The sequence below is a fragment of the Melanotaenia boesemani genome, chromosome 16 (genome assembly GCF_017639745.1).
Source record: "Melanotaenia boesemani isolate fMelBoe1 chromosome 16, fMelBoe1.pri, whole genome shotgun sequence".
Taxonomy (NCBI): Eukaryota; Metazoa; Chordata; class Actinopteri; order Atheriniformes; family Melanotaeniidae; genus Melanotaenia; species Melanotaenia boesemani.
The window spans coordinates 22,547,239-22,564,756 of record NC_055697.1 but is presented as its reverse complement, the minus strand read 5'-3'; the positions used below and the strand labels follow the sequence as shown (position 1 = coordinate 22,564,756).

Sequence of the window (17,518 nt, the reverse complement as noted above, 5' to 3'; positions counted from 1 at the left end):
GTACCCGGCGGGGGTGTCAGTAGACGACGGCAAACTACTGCTTACTACAAAAAACGTGGTAAATCTAAGAATAATGTCAAGAAACCTTTTATACACAAAAATGACAGATTATTTAGTGTGGATCATTTGCACATTAAGTAAATTTATGTTAAATGTCAGAAATTTATTTGGGTAGTATATAAATCTATGTTTAAATTATGACCACTCAGGATCACAGATGCGTAAACATTTAGCCTGAGCTGTCATCTATGTTTTTAGCAATTGAAAAAGAAAAAGTAAAGTGCAGCATATCTGCATGGTTTCTTACAACTGATTTAAACACTGTAGCAATAGATGAATGTTTCATGTTTTTTAAAGGGGCACTATTATGCTATGTGGACTTTTCCGAGCTTTCTACAGTGATATAGTGTCAAATACTCATCAGACAATTGAGCGCGCCTTTTTTTTTTTTTTTTTTTTAAATCACATAAACACATGTTTGAGTTTTCCAGTGTGTTTCTACATGGCGAAAACAATAGGTTTTAGAGTTTTTTCTATTTTGGTATATCAATGACGTCTCTGGGAGAGGGGGAGGGGGTTCAGTTCAGTCATCTTCTCCAGATTGTGTACATTCGAGCTGAAGAAGAAGCTGGGGGAAGGTTAAAGTCTGCATTTTAACCCAATGCAAGCAGTTTAGTAGCAACAATGTTCATCAAGAATAGAAAACTTTTCTGCATCCTCATGGCAAATGTACAGCAGCTTTACTTTGCAAACAAACATCTAAACAAGCCTGATGCATTTAGGAAACAAAGCATGTTGATTCAAATTAAAACAGAACTTTTTACAGGAAGGAACTAAGGTTTGCTGGAGTGAGAAAAAGGGCTGTTGACATTCATGAAAACTCTTCTCCACCCATTAAGCAGAGGAGCTTATTAATCATGTTTATTGCTTCTGTTCCAGCTAGTATGATGAAATACTTTACCTGGTAAAAGGGAAGAGTGGGTCCAATTAAATCTTACTCTGGTTGTCTTTTACTTCTTCGGTTATTACAATCAGAGAAATGTAGATCAAGGATGCGTACTGCTACACATAGTTTAGAAAATGTTGGACACTAAAAGACTTATTTTACCATTTAATTTTTATATGAAAAGTGATAAACAGAATCCCTAAATCATATACTCTTAATTTTTTCTCCTTTGTACAGCAACCAGTGAGCTCATGTCACCTCAATTGTCCACATCTATTTCCAACATCTGGTGTCATCTAGACATTGACTTTGTTATGAGATCACCGTTTAGGTTCCCTCCTGATGACCGTTTCATGTTTCCTCTATATGAATCAATGCTGCAGAGTCAAATATCTGCTGAGCAGCTTTATCTGTACGTTCTCTCTCTCCTGGGTCTTCTCTTAACTTTCACAGCTCCCTTTAAGTCCAATCCCTTAAGGGAATTTCAGATAGAGGAAACTAGAAGCTGGAAATGCTTTGAAGGCTTTTATATAGCCTTGCTCTGTTTTGTTATCTCCACTTAAAGATATTCAGTAAGGTGCTCAGAGGAGCCCAAGGTTGTTAATGTTTGAAGAGACCAAGATTTTACGATGTCAAGTAATAAAACTGTCAGCAGCGAATAATCTCAACGATTAATACAGCTCTGAGACAACTAAAAGGTAGGCCCAACTTTAACGCATCAAGCAACAGTTGCTGCTTCTTTTTTCTAAATTTATGAAATAAAAAATAACATGCTCATGTTTTACTGTCAGTTTGCTGCCAGTTTTCCAGCCAAGGCGCATTTAGATTACAACATTTTATTTTAAAAGACTTTTTTTTGGTAAGGAAATAAGCTTTTATTACATTTAGTTGTTTTTACTTGGGGACTCGCCTCCGTGCAGAAACCTCACACCAAACATGTATAATAACATTTGAAAGGAAAGACCAGCTGGACTTTATTGGCAATCACTGCCTGAGGCTAATGAACTGAAGTCTATCCAGGTGTAGATCATGACTTTAATGAGACAGTGGGAATAGCTTTAGGGGACTGGGATGATTATATATTGATCAGTGAGAGCTAATAAACAGCAGCATTTACTGTGATAAATTACTAATGAAGCTCCGGGTTAAACGGTGGGGACCATCGACCGTGAGAGTACCTGGTGAACTGTTGGCTGTCCTTATGAACCTCCATCTCTCGGCTCTTAAACTCATTCAGCTCCTTACGGATCGCAGCCTGGGGGCAGAACAAACACACACATACATACCCAGTGATAATGATATCTTAAAGCCTGAAAGGACACCTGTGTTGCCTCTAAAACACAACATGAAGGCTCAGTTCCAGTGTTAGCATCCATCCTGCTGATGTCCCTGGCTTCACTTCTAAAAGGCTCCAGGCTGTTTAGCTGTGAAATCAAAGGGACTTCAAGGATCTCATCTGGACTTTGGTCTGTTACTATAAATCAGCACAGCTGCACATTTTGCTGCAGGGAAATACATATGAATTCATAGTGTATGCATTTAAAAAAGACTGTCAAAAGGACAGAGCTGTGTCATGCTCCTTTCCTTTATGAAAAGCTTGTACTGATTCAGTTTATTATCAGAGTAAAATGAGTTATATATTCAGATAAAAATGTCATTTTTCTTTGAGCTATTTATGAAAAATTAGCCTGAAAAATGAGAAGCAAAGAAATCCATGGTGTGTCAGAAGACACACATTACAGTATTAAAAGCAAAGGAAACAGATTAAACTTGTGGCCCTGGAATACTGGAAGATAGATAGACTCTAACATGTTGGTAATTCTCTCTGCATTGAAGAGGTTTCTAATTTGTTATCTATTACGTGAAAATGAATGCATTTTCAAATACACAGATTGTCCATGGCAGCAATTTGTGCAGCAAGTCACTGGTCATTAGAGTTAAAAAAAAGGCCTTGGGGGAGGGGGGCATTGTAGTGAAATTACATCCATACAATACAATCAAACACACAGAAGGAGGAAAAAAAAAAAAGAAAAACCTTTCTGACCATGCAGCTTGTAGTTCAGTTGCCCAGGGTAGGTTATGGAGTAAGGAGACCACACACACACACACACACACACACACACACACACACACACACACACATATATATATAATAACACACCATAACTTAACTTTTAGTTAAGACTGGGGTTAAGACCATAACTAAACTAAAAGTTAAGTTATGGGATGTTATGAGTTATGAGATGTGCAGGGCTGTGTCTTAACTGCTGCTCAAAAAGGGTACTTTAGGGTACTTACATTTGGAAAGATGAATAATGCAAATTATTTTCTAAAATTAAACCAAAGCAGAAGGACTTCAAGATCAAAAAGTGGCTGATGTGTACTTCAGTACTTCTAATTTACTAGCATACAGCATCTCATAATTGATCTGCTGCTTTCAGATGAGCTGCTTGATGTGAACTGTATAGAAGTAATAAGTTTAATACTTGTATAATATTTATAATAAAGCAAGCAAAGCAAATGCCCTTAACATCCCAAAAAGGCTGAGACAGAAACTTAGTTTGAGCATTGTGAGTAAAAACTATGATATTATTTTGCCACGTCGATGTCAGTTTAGAAAATCACACCAACACAAAAATACTGGAATACATTCCTCCTGTAATGAAATCACTTTGATGATCACCTCTTACTCCACACAGCTCTTAATGGTTTGACCCCCCAGTACATTTCTGGCTTGCTCATCATCTATCAAGTAGTCGCATCATCAGATGGAGACCTTTTAGCTGTTCCCAGAAAGTCTGCTGAGGCTGCTTTCAGTAACTGTGGTCCTGTTCTCTGCCTGCTGAGCTCAATAACAACTGTGTGAACATTTAAAACTAAACTTCAAACCTTTCTATTCTGACAGGCCAATGATTAATAACTGTGTGTATATGTTTGTGAGAGTATATCTAAATATGTATTAAACTGTTGTGTACAATTTGTTAAGCAAGTTGCTGTTATTACTAAAGCCTTGTTGGGTGTACATACATTATTATATGATATGCTACGTTTCATTGATTCATTACTGCTACTAGGTTTTTTATGTTTGACTTGCCTTGAACTTGAATTGGCCAACGTTATCTCAGTGAGTGGCTGGTCTGCCCAATCAGTAACAGAGGGCTTAGGCCATCTAAGAAAATAACTACAAACTAAAAATAAAAAATATATACATTTAAAATGTTATGTGGTTATAATCAAATGAACAGTAGTAAATCAGTACTACGGGGTACCTGCTGATGTAAACCATGATTTAAGTTGGTATAAAACAAGTGCCATATAATCTGCCAGCAGAGACACATGTAGAATGTGTATTATAATCATGTCACTTAGCAGAAGCGGCCCTGCACTGGCCACTTTTTTGCACCTTAGCATTTCACCCCCACACTAACTGAGGCACACTTCTGATCAGTATCGACTGTGATTTTGGGAGAAATTTCAGTGTAGTGTGTAAGTCTGAACATCAACAGCAGAGGGCAGGCTTAACACTGACAAGGGGATGAAAGCATCAAATGTAAATATAATAGTTGTCAAAGTCTGTCATTAATGGTTTGGTTTATGCTGAAACAAGTGAGTTCCACAGTCAAGGAAACAATTGTACATTCTGCAATACTGCAGACAAAAAAATGTATAACATAACCTTCAAGTGAGCCTTTTATCCACTTTTGAAAGAACAACTTCCTGATGCACAAAGCAGGGGCCTTAAAGTAATGCATCTCAGTTTTTGGTGTGGGAGTCTTAAAAGAGCCCGCACAGACCCCTGACCTAAATCCCATTCTGCAACTTTGGGATGAACAGAAACAGAAAACTGTGAGCCAGGCACATCAGTGGCCGACTTTGGCTGTGTTGTTACGGCTGAACAGGGTCAAATTTCCGCCATCACAAGCCAACATGTTTTAAAAAGTCCTGAGAGGGAAGAAGACACCATTATAGAAGCAGATTATTTTCCATAGTTGAACATTTCATTCCACAATAATGAAATGAAATATATTCTTTAGGTGATCATATGCTAATTTAGGGCATCCATACCTTATTTATTATTTTTTCTTTTTATATATTTTAATCTTCTAATGTTTAAAAGCAGCAGAATCTTTAACTCTGATACCAGATATGTTAACAGCAAAAAAAAAAACAAAAAAAAACTCATAACTCCAACGAAGCCAAGTGACATTATACAATTCATTCATTTAATAGCAGTACCTTGTCAGCGGGAGTAAGTCGTGTCCAGGGTTTGTCTGCCCGTCGGTCATAATCCTTGGCATCTGTTACCTCCACATACTCATTAAAACGCAAGATCCTTCGAGCAACAAGCTCTGCTACTGTAGGCCTAACACTCAACTAAACACACGCACACACACACACACACACACAAGATGAAGAAAAAAATTTAATTCTCAAACTTGTCCTTTTAGCTCTGAATTATGTTAAAATCCAAATTAAAAGATACAACTTCTCATCACTTCACTTCCACCTGTTTCCACTAGATGGACTTATCTCTCTACAAAGTCTTTCCTTCCTCCTTCCGTGACTCATATAGTGGAACAAAACATATTAGCAGCTAAATTTAGACTGTCCTTTCTCTTCTCCTATATGTGTGTTTGTATGGTTGGTGTTTACAGTACCTTTCTGGAGAGTCTCCTTTTAATCTCTTGTTTGGCTTCTTGCTCTTCAGCTTCATTCTTTTCTGCATGCAGAAAGACAGAAGATTCATTTCACACCTACGTTTGCAAAGTTTCTGCTTCTAATTTAACATTGTGAGATCTGATTTGCTAAATGAGAGCATGCAGATGGCTCTGGGTGTAGTGTGATAGTCTTTTACATAAACAAAAGCAAAAGGGGAAATGAATTAATCATCAGTGCTAAATCTGTACTGGAAATATTCTTGTAGCATCTTCTTGGATATACAGTGTATAAATGTGTGTAAACAAGTTTTGGGTAACTTGGAATAGGCTGCTTAAAAATCCTCAGTCTGGATGTGGTGCATCACACACTCAAAAGCAATATATCTATGATTTCTAAACCACAACTCTTCTTTCTCTCTAACAGAACAAAATGGCTTTTTTAATTTGAAATGAAGTGACACAATTAATGTTCATGCTGCATATTTTGTTCTCAAAACAAGTGTGTAGTGTACGCAGATCTACCTGAGATAAACCTTATCACAGTGGTATAATGTAAACAAATGAAGAACTTGTTGATGGTCCATTTTTCAGTACAGGTCAAACTCTGAGATATGGCTAATACTAAAAGACCCAATATAAATGGACCAAAAATACTTGCTAGACAAAAATATTAATTCTAGAAAAAAACAACTTTAAAACTGTCTTGAGGAAAATTGTTTAGCTCTCTAATATGACTTTTCCTCTGTATTCTTTTTCCCCAAATATTTGATAAGCTCCTTTTTCTGCACATCCAGCTGAAGTGTTGTGTGAAATTGGATTGGTACTGTGTCTAAAGCTTGTTACATACTCTGCAAGAATCGAGAACTTTGTTCTTGTTCTCAAGTCCGCAAGAAAAATAAAAAAGTTTGTATTGGTACAGTCAATTCATACTCCACGAGAAGCTTTGTACGTGAGGGGGCGGGGATAACTGCAGGGGGGATATTTGTGTTTTTATGTGCAATGAAAAGCTGACTGGGTTATTTCATATTTAATAAAAAACTTCATCTGTGGCGAGCGGGGTTGTGCATAAATTCCACATGTTGCATACAATTACTTTCTCATTAAAACTATCCGTTCACATTCGCATCAGGGGAAATGTGAAAGCCACAATTTTCCGCTTCAGTCTTTTAACTTTTAACCACGCCCACGTCAAATGTCTGACCAATACTTCTCGAACCACCGCAAGACGAAAGTTCTGCTTGGCTGATGTGTCGAGAACAAACCGCGAGTTGTCCCGATTTACGTCCATGACAGCAAAAAGACATCATTTTGTTGTCGTGGCCTCGAGAACAAGAAAAAAGTTCTTGCTTTTTGTGGAGTTTGTAACAGCCTTGAGTCTTAAAATAGCAAACTAATAAATAAAAAAAAAAAAATCATGTCTCACATGACCCCTGAGTATTGCACTTGAGAAACTTACGCTTGAGGATGTTTCTCTGCTCCAGCTCCTCTGTGGTGGGTCTTTGGCTCAGGCGCCTACAACAAAGGAAGAGATTTCACACAATTTAAACATTTCACTGAAGGACAATAAATACAAATAAACACAACATTTGTGATTTGTTTAACACCTTTAGTTACAGATAAAAGTCCAAAGGCAGTTTGCCATCAGCCTTTTTGTCTCAGAATACAAGGCCATACTTAAGCACAGTGTTATACTATTACACCACCCACAAAACCAAAAATGACTCACAGCTAAGTAATATTTATGATGACAGGTAACACCCACCCATATTTTCACAGCTTGTGTGTGTGTGCGTGAGTGCACCTGACTAGTTTGCTGCCTATCTGCTGGCGGAGCTCATGTCTCTCCGTCTCCGAACTTCGTGGCAGGATATTTTTCTCCTCCAGCTCTTTCTTGCTGGGCCTGTTGCCCAGCTTAATGTTCAACGTGTCTCGCCGGCGGATCTTGCTGGCAAGAGAGCCTAAAACAAAAGTGAGCAGGGACAATTTAGACCAGGATTCTTCAGGATGTTAAAATAACTAAATTGATAAAAAATGTAGGTAACAATAAACCATTAATATAGCAAATTGATTATAGGGTAGGTGATCAGATTGACTGCTCAGATTCTAAACCTTTTGTCCCTAAATGAATTCCTTCACACGACCTGCCCCATTTTTTCATGCTGAGTTAAGTGACAAGGAGCCTCCATTAACAAAAAAAAAACAAATGGTCAAACTTAAAATGAAAGCTATGTTGGTGCACAAGCTGCTAGACTTTGAGTGCCTTCAGTCAGAGGTTTCTTCAGCCTATTACAGAAAATTAATCCTGCCCACAGTAACGGCCTGAAGCTCAGTAGGCAGCAAGGCAGCAGTGTAATATTACTGGTTTAATTATTTTGTGAGAAAGGGGCAGATAATAAGATTTTCTTCTTTCTGCTCCTTTTCATCAGGTGTTAATATTTTGTTGTTTTGATTGTTTTTTTTCTTGTTATCAATGAAATAAATATAAAAAAAAAAAAAAAAACGAAAGACTGTGATATCAGTGTGCTAAAAACTGAAGTCTTGTGTTGATCAGTGAGACAGGTTCAAAGACCGCTGCTGCCACAGTCTTGCGACCCAAAAAAAGCTAAACAAACCAAAACAATCAAACCTCAACTGTAGCCAAAAATAGTAAGCACACAGCTTGCAGCAATCAAATTTAATGATGTTAATCAGTGTGTCACTGCCTTTGTGCAAGAATGCTTTATAATGATTATTTAATTTATTATGACCATTTTTCTTCTTTTATTTAATTATTCAATTCAAATCACTCATTTATTCTATTTCTTCTAATTATATGGTAATTTCCCTTTAAGGATTAAAGTAATACTCTATTCTATTCTATAAGGTCTGTGCAATTTCTCCATCAGACATGCTGGCTTTTATTTTTTTTGTATGTTGATCTCAACTGTTAAGCAATATGCCCCAAAATTGAAGCCATACTGTTTGTGTATTCATCCTCCTCCTCTTCCTCTTCATCCTCATCTCGGTACAGGATTGGCCCGTCAGAATCGGAGTCACTTGTCTGGCTGTCTCTCGGCCTGTCAGGGATCACTGTCACCTCTGTTTTCACGCGGATGCCCTGCGGCTTTTCTGCTTCACCCTCTGCTGACCTGCGGGAGACAAGAGGACAGTAGGAGCACGAGCCTTTGATAAAACGACACATCCCGAGGTTTATGCAGCCAACAAATGCTTACATTTATCCTACTGCTCACAAGGAAAACAATAGATGTACTGTTGTAATATACTAGGTCCTTACATGACCAATAGTGTAATAAATAATTTGTGAGGCTGGGTTACAAAAAGGGAGATAAAGAATGCCAAGATTCACTGGCTTTCTTTTTATAACTTTTACCTCGGGCTGTTTTCTCCACACTCCGTTCCTCCGTTCTTCCTTCCATCTTCTCCTCCCTCCCCGTCCATCCTTGCATGTTTCTCCCCCTGTGAGCAGCTGTCAGTCTCTCCCTTTGTGAAGGATGTATCCTCTGTGGCCATGTTGATATGGGAAGACTGAACTGGGGTTTCAGGAGCCAATGATTTTTGAGTCTCCTCACCTGTAGCCGTGCCTTTGAGAGCAGATTTAGGCTCTTGATCAGGTTGCAAAGCAGCCTGGATTTCCTCTGTCTTATTGCCTTTAGATAGGAGTGGCTTGGTATCTGAGGAAAGGGGTGAGGATTTTAACTCCCCAGGCTGATCGAGAGTCTCTGTAGAGGCTTTCTGAGGTACAGTGGAAGAAGCTGGAGTGTCTGATTTCCGGTTGGTCTTTGCATCAGCCCCATCAGACTGTGCAGGAGTGCCGGCATCCTTAGGTACTCGAGAACGAGGTGTGGAAGTGGAATTTGGGGTGGTTTTTGTTGTGCATCCTGTCTTCTTTGGATGAGAGGATTTGGCTAAGGAGATATGAAAGAAAAAGCAAATGTGGTTACATTTATCTAAATTCTCCACTTTACTGTCCAACCAAAATCACATATAGGGATCTTTTTGTAGTAAAAAAAACAAAATAACAATAATCCATTGTTAATATTTGTGCATTTAAAAAAAAAAAGTATTTGAAGACATCAGCAAGTTGAGTCCCAACAGAAGAACAAGACACATAACAGCAAATGTGAACTGCGGCAAACAGACCAGCATACAATTTGTTTTAGCAGCTGTACTGAAGAGCTTCACTGCAGCTGTCCAGCTAATTAGTCACATAACCCTGCAACTGGTATTAGTGGTACACTTTCTGCATGAAGTGTTTTGTTGCTTAACATGTTTAAAAGTTTTAAAGAGAAACTAAGTTAGCCGATTAAAGTCAGTTCAAAGCAATTAAAGTGTACATAAAACATTACTTGCTGCTTGTATCCATTTTGTCTCTATAATGTGGTCGAAGTGGGGTACAATTTATATCAGCCACTAGTTTTATCACAGAACCAAGGGCAATAGAGAAAGCACAAGAAACTTTCAATGGCTCTCATGAATATTACAAGAAGTTCCATTTTATTGTGTGTATGTAATTTATAGTTTCTTTTACAGGGTCTTTTTTTAAGCTAACTACCAAAACTTGTCCTTGCTACAAAAAAGCGTGCATATATCTAAACAATCAAAGCCTAAACAAAGCACAGAGAAATAGGATGTCACTCCAACATCTGCTATGTGAAAATAAAAACCTATAAAAGGTATGTTGCTCCTCTGGGAGCTTCCCTGACCCCATAACTCTGAGAAAGCCCTCATAACTGTCACAATAGTCTGAATGCGGACATGCCTTCAAACTGAGGGCAGAAACTGAATCATCTAAAGAAATCCCACACAGGGAGAACACTGAAATCTTTAAACCAGGAGAGCCGCTCATTTTGAGATGACAGAGCTATCACTTGTCAGCTTCAATCTGAAAAGCTTTATTTTAGTTCCCGCCTCGTCAAAAAGGTTCTTACAGAGCCGAATGGTAGCTGCTCGGTCTTTGTTTGAGACGTTTCAAACTTGTGCCACTACACAGTTATTGTTGAATTGCTTCAATGGTGATAAATAAACCTGAATTAAAAATTGAGCCAATTCAATTGTGAACTGTGTGGCTTTGTAACTTTGCAGGTGGTTTATATGCTCAAAATAAAGCTCTAAAAGAAACTATTTTGAAAAAGCTAGAAGAAAGGGAAAATCCCAAAAGGCTCCATGTGACCTCTTTAATATGCACAGTTAAAGGTTCTGACACACTTTCTCATTGGATGAACGCTACTGACTGGCAGTGTAGGTTGTTATCCAAGGCACTTGGATGACATGTAGTTGCTGTCTGGATGTCAGCCAGTGTTTCCATTCTCGTAAGATTAAATGCTGATGTTACTGCTTTTACCAGGAATATTAAGCAAGAATTACTATAATCGGCTTGATGAAAAACGGGATGAAAAACTATGGTATACCATCACAAAACAAAAGCTTAATGAATAAGTTTCTCCCTTCTGGTTATGGTTCAATTCAAAGAAATGTACAACAAATCCAACAAATGTACAATTTACATTTACACATTGGTTCTGATAATTTTTTCTTCACCACCACCAAGGCGGAGGCTTTGTTTTCGGCAGCGTACATCTGTCTGGACACATTTTCAGAAATCTCCTCTCCTCAGATCTCAGAAATCTAGAATCTAGATCTAGAGTTTCTTTTTTAAACCAGTAAAACCACCAACATTCCAACACCCTCTAGAACCGCTAGAGGGGGGTCATTTTGACACTGAGCCAATGCAGCATTAAAATGATAAAGGTGGAGTTTATAGAGGCCAGTTCCCCCAGCTCTGAGTGCTACTAGTTACTAATGTATATTGCAAGATGAAAAAAATGTCCCTCAAGGTTTCCTGGAGCATCTTTCTGTTTGTATTTCTGTACAAAACCAAAACCAAAGAATATCCACATCAACTACAGATAGCCTAAACTAAGGTTATACTGGCTGCAGCAGCTCTTCACTCTTCTCTTTAGCATCATTGTGTTCTGATGAAAACAGCCCGAGGAAAGCAATGATCTATAATATATTACTCAAACACCAATGAAACAACTTATTTTCCCACTTCTTTGGTAATTCAACAGGAACACTGACAAATGTCCTTGAAAACAAACAGAAATATCACATGCAGTGACATGCAGCTCATCACCTATTAGTTGATAAGTGATGAGCATACAACAGAATCATGTGATCAAAATTAACACCAGTGCATCAAACCTCATTTTATCAAAGCCATGCAACACTGACCTTACTCATATTCACACTCTCTCGCCCACACACACATCTGAGCCACACAAATCTTCACTTCTGTTTTCTCAGAAGACAGTGATAAAAATGAGACACTTTACAGCTACAGAACTGGTAGTCCCCTTTAATGTGAAAAACAACCATCAATGCAGACAAACATAGTCATACTTTTGCTGCCACTTGACTTCCACTTCAAATACATGAGGTTGTTTATATGCAGCCATGGCTTACAGGTGCAGAGTGCTTTACAGCAGGCCCTGCTCCACTACAAACAGCAATAAAGCACATTTTCCATGCAGGGAGGCAGGCAAGAACATAAGACAGGTCAACGGGCTTCAGTCGGAGCTAGTTGAACTTACCGATCCCTCGACTAGTGGTGTTAGTGTGTCGTTGGTTAGCTTTACCCTGTGTGGAGGGACCAGTCTTGACTGTGGTTTTAGCTGTCTTTTTAGCTCCAGAGGCAGCATCTTTGTGCCTTGCAGGGGCAGTGGAGCCACCAGCAGATTTGGTGGAAGTGGGCAGAGTGGCACTATGCTGCTTTTTAGCTTGAATTTCCCGAGGTCGCACCTGGTTTGCCCGGGCATGGGGTTTAGTATCACAGCGCTCTGAGCAGATCAGAGCAAACAGGAAGAAAAAGTGTAGCATTTACAGGGTTAAAACAGAGAGAAAGTACGATGAGAAATGCTCATATGTGCAAACAGATGCACAAATAGATATGCAGAGATGAGCTTATGAAAGATAAAGAGGAAGATAGACAGAGTGGGTGATGATAAGAGTCTGCTAGCTTTAAATGGGCTTTGATAGATCACATGTACCTATTAACATCCCCAACCTCCAGTGTTATAGTATGTGAGTTGCAGTATTTGCAGAGTTTGCTCTCTTTGCCTTTCTGGCTATTGACAAACAAATTGCAACAAATTCGATGCTAACAGGGTTGAGATGAAAACAGCACAACACTTAAGCAGCATCAGACAGAAGAGCAGTGGCCTGTCTCCTGAGGGAGTGGGAAGCATTAGAAGAAGGAGATACTGTGCTGCTCAGACTATGAAGCCTACTGGAGGCTGATGTAATGGGAATATCTATTTGAACACATTAGACTGGCTCATAGATCCTTCCGAGAGTTCAAAGTCAGCCAGAAAACTGCTGCAGATACAAATGCATTGAGGGAAGGACTTCAAAGCATCTAAAAAAAACTTGCAATATTATGTTCAATTATATAAAAATGGAACCACTAAAGGGCTGTAAAAGCTCCACATTTATAAATAACAACAGGTTTAGACTGTTTTTTGAAGAGTGAAGCATTACTGACAATTAAAAAAAAATTCTCACCAGACTGCAAACATTTCTACAGATACCGCAACGTGTGTCTCATATATGAATAAAGCTAAAATCACAATGCACAAACTTATGCTGACACCACTGTGAAAGCACAGGAAAACATTTATCCAGCCAACCTGGTTTTCTTTTTTGAATACTATACAGACAGACCGGTCTGTGAGAACTCAAAGAACCAATCTTCACTCTTTTGATTTTGTACGACGTAACTATTAATCTAAAACAAAACATTCAAGTTGTGAATAAAGTGCAGACTTTCATTTTTAATTTAAGCGGTTTAACAAGAATATTGCGTAAACAGATCAGGTCTCCACTGAGAGAGAGGCACGTACAGATTAGCCGAGGTTATTGGCCACATTAGCACACTACATTTCTTTGCTTCCTTGGGTGATTTTGTGATATTTTTGTGCAGTTAGAAATTTCTCAGTAAGGGGAAGTCGTATCAGACTTGCAGCACCTGATTAAATCTGAGCAGAAATTATAAGACTACACACCCAAAATTTGCCTGTTTCTTCCTCCAGCAGTTACATCATCAGTAAACACGACTGACACAGTTGCACTGGCATATGTGCATGCTTATGCCATGACCCTGCCTCCACTATGTTTGACAGATGATGCCTTATGCTGTCTATCATTCTCCATAGCAATGGAGGCTCTTTGCTTCCACATTTATGAAGATCTTTCTAAAATTTGACAAATATAAATCTTGTTTTGTCCTTGAAATGTTTAGCTAGATCTTGTGAAGTGTTTTTCACTCTGAAGAAAGAACTGTGCAATCACAAACTTTGGTTTGGTGCATTTAGTGATTTTTCCTTCAAATACCACACTTTATGTTTTAATTTGTCCCCTTTTAAAGTCTTTGGTATCTCTTGAAAAGATCTGAATAGTTTATTTCAGCCCAATGAGCCTCAGCCTCTGTTTATTTTGATCAACAACTCTTTGGGTCACATACTGAGAGTTCTCACGATAACTTACCAACTCCAGACCTTTCATATCCTTATTCTCTCCCGATGTGATGAAACAATGATGTGAAACTCCTGATCAGTCAACTATTCAACTACTGTTTTGTTTTGCCTTTGAAAATGGAGAAAATGACTGCTAGTCTTTCACTGTAAGTGCAATAATGTTGCTTAACCACTTGAATGAAAGCTGAAAGTCTACATACTAATTACATCTTTATTGTTACATTTTACATTAAAATACCAAAATAGGCTATTAGTCCAACCTGATTTCTTTTCTTTTTAAAGGCATTACAATCTCTTTACAAGGCATTTCCTGTGCCATTCACATTCAGGAACACAAAGCAAACCCCTGAATAAAGTTCATTCTGACTGCATCCCAGTGGAAGACTCAGGTCTAAAGCCTAAGCTAGCAGAGAAATCCAAATGTTAAAGACTCCAGTTAGATATGGATCACAGGTCACAGTATAACAAAGGTCTCACAGTAACTGAACCAAAAGGTACCTGTTGTCTTGTCCTCAGTGCTGACTATCCCAGAGGCTTCTTCCTCCACTGTTTCTGTAGCCTCAATGTCCACTTTGACCTCTCCTGGTGTTAAACTGGATCTTGCATGACCGTTCAGATTTTCACTGCTGATCAGTTCATCTGGGAGAGAAAAAAAAAAAAAAAAAAAACATTCATGCCATTTTTGATGTTCTGAGCTCTTGTTTATAATGTCAGCCAAAGGAAAATTTGTGTTTGGCAAATTTGAATAAGTTTTGAAAAAGTATTCTGAAAAATGCAGATAATAATAAAAATAAATAAATAAATATCAAGATGCTTAAAAGATGCTAAACTTCTTTCACACAACAGGTATGAACTCACCATGCTTCAAATGTATTTTTAAGAAGGTATAAAAATAATAGTAGTATTGACAGTTGCAGCAGACTTTATTTAATAATGAAGATATTAAGTAACCAGTTAAAATTTTATAAATGAAAGTTAGGGCCCTCTGCACCCTCTTTGAACTTGTGTGTCTTTATTTGTCTCAATAAGCGGCATCTGTAATGGTGTAGACTAAAGGCATGCCGGGATCAATGGCACATGTTAAAATCCCATAGATTTAAATTTTGGCTCCTTTGTTGTTTGTCAAATAAAACTTATTGTTCAAAATATTTTTTTCCTAAAAGCCATAATAAAGTCTCCAGTTGGATTTACGTAAAATGCTTTGAGCTGTAGAAACTCCATCAAGCACTTATCATTTAGTGGTTAATTTGAATGTTGGACAATGCATTGTTTCCTGTTTTGTATTTCCCAAAAGTCTTGACATTGATGACTAAAATTGACAAATAAAAAAATAAAATGAACTGAATGAGACAAACCTTGCTCTGGGATGAGAACCCTTTTCCTGATGAGCTCCTCCCTTGTTTGTCTGGTTGAAATTTTTCTCTCTAGAACTGAAAGACAAACACAGTCAAGGTGGATGTACAAATTAGTGACACAATGTCATTTTGTCCTTTTTTACAGACTTGTAGCCATAGGCAGTGATTTGCACAAGAAACTCTGAGTGGTATTGTACTCCTGAGTAGTTTTTTAGCTGCTCATGAAATCTCCTGATTCTCTTATGATCCGGCGCAAGTAAGCTGAGAAGACAGTGTAAAACCCAAGAGAAAAATTAAATATCCTTTGTGAGGGGCGCTTTACTGGAATAAGTTCATTTAACACAGGAAAATAGGAAAGAACACTTGCTCCTAACAGGAAGACAGAAACTTACATTTATACAGCAAAACTGCCTGCCCCAATACAGAATACATATGCAAGGATTTCTGATGCACAATGAGGAACAACGACACATTACATTTATATATCCTCCATTTAGCCAATAGCATAGCTGTTTGAAGCTGTATTAATGTTCAAGGTGTCATTTTTAAAATATTACAGTTCTGGTGTGTAACATTTATAAGAATCTATTAACATATACACATAATTGTTTTAAAAAAAGAGATAATAGTTGTGTTTAAATCCCATAGACCGGCTTTTCAAAGTGTCCCTGCTCCAACACATCTGAATCATTTTAAAGAGTCATTTTGCAAAACATCATAGGCTGTTGGATCCATTTAATTTGAGTCAGGTGTGTTGGAGCAGGAATACATTGAAAACCTGCAGGATTGCAGCCCTCGTAGGACTGAATTGGGTAGCCCTGTTGTAGACAGAGGCTGTGTCCGTCTCCTGCAGTAAACAAGAAGGGACAAACCAAACACTGGTTCAAGAGTGGAGCCTTTTGCATAATTTAAAACCACAATGGACTTTCCTTTGATGAAGGGGGTGACATGCTGCTTGAAACCACATCGTCCTACAGAGTGGACCCCAGCCAATAAATCTATTTTTTTCCATCTAACTGCCTTTGACCTCTGATATTTAAAGAAATAAATTTGATGCCAAATCAAGGAAAGTAATGCAATAAGTATTGAACTAACATTAAAAACAAAATCTGCATTACAGCACCATATAAATACTTCAAAATCAGAAACTTGAATCTTGTTTCAAGTCAACTGTCCGAGGCCAGGGATCTCTAACTAGTCCTTGCGTGCTACTGCCCTGCAGGTTTTAGATGTTTACCAACTATAACACACCTCACTCACATTAAAAAGTTTTCACAAGCCTGTTAATGATTTGAGACAGGTGTGTTGCAGCAGGGAGGCATCTAAAACCTGCAGGACACAAGGTCACGTTGTCTGGAGTTGGAGATCCCTGTCCTAGGCACTAACCTCCAACCAGTCAGAGAAAGATGGAGACACAAAACTTAAATGCTAAATAAGCAAAAGATAACACTTTCCAGCCACAAGGAAAAGTTTCTGTTTTTTTTTTTTATTATTTACTTTAGACCCATTTTACTTCATGGCCAACCAACTGGATATAAATCAGCAAGTGCTACACACAAACTGTTCACTAGTTTCCTTTGAAAGTTCTTCTAGAAGCTTCACAGCTCCTATTTATATTAAATATCCTACACAAATACAAAAAGCAAGCTGTGGCCTTATCCAGACACTTGATTGAGGGCAGAGGACCAGCAGCTCCTCATCAGTTTGTTCATACAATGTCAGCTGCTCACAGCTGCACACAAAACATCCTACCTTTGGAGAGATCCTGGAACTTGTCGCTGGTCTTCTTCTTCCTCCACTTCCAGGGTTTGAACAGTTTTCCCAGTGATGACAGCTTATTTCGCTGCTGTCCTGATGCATGGGCATTATGGGTATTGCTGCCATTGTCCACCACCACGTCACAACTGGCCACAGATGATTTCTCCAGGCCATCAACTAGAAAACACAAGTGCACAGTTATGTAAACACAGACAGAATATAAAAATACCATCAGCATCACCTAGAAATCAAAACTAAACTGTTTTGTAT

At 38.2% G+C, this 17,518-nt stretch overlaps 1 protein-coding gene across 4 annotated transcripts in view; it reads right to left on the bottom strand.

Moving 5' to 3' along the window:
- phactr2 (phosphatase and actin regulator 2) overlaps positions 1-17,518 on the bottom strand; it is a 48,680-nt gene that overhangs the window by 3,604 nt on the left and 27,558 nt on the right. For 3 of the 4 annotated variants that reach the window (XM_042009609.1, XM_042009611.1, XM_042009610.1), the window contains exons 2-12: positions 17,243-17,425; positions 15,491-15,565; positions 14,634-14,774; positions 12,195-12,440; positions 8,975-9,509; positions 8,563-8,732; positions 7,406-7,562; positions 7,061-7,116; positions 5,605-5,666; positions 5,183-5,320; positions 2,125-2,201 (exon numbers count right to left, since the gene is read on the bottom strand). In XM_042009609.1, coding sequence (XP_041865543.1) covers positions 2,125-2,201; positions 5,183-5,320; positions 5,605-5,666; positions 7,061-7,116; positions 7,406-7,562; positions 8,563-8,732; positions 8,975-9,509; positions 12,195-12,440; positions 14,634-14,774; positions 15,491-15,565; positions 17,243-17,425 — 1,840 coding nt within the window. The remainder of the gene's footprint in view (positions 1-2,124; positions 2,202-5,182; positions 5,321-5,604; positions 5,667-7,060; positions 7,117-7,405; positions 7,563-8,562; positions 8,733-8,974; positions 9,510-12,194; positions 12,441-14,633; positions 14,775-15,490; positions 15,566-17,242; positions 17,426-17,518) is intronic. The other variant, XM_042009612.1, reaches the window with a different exon arrangement.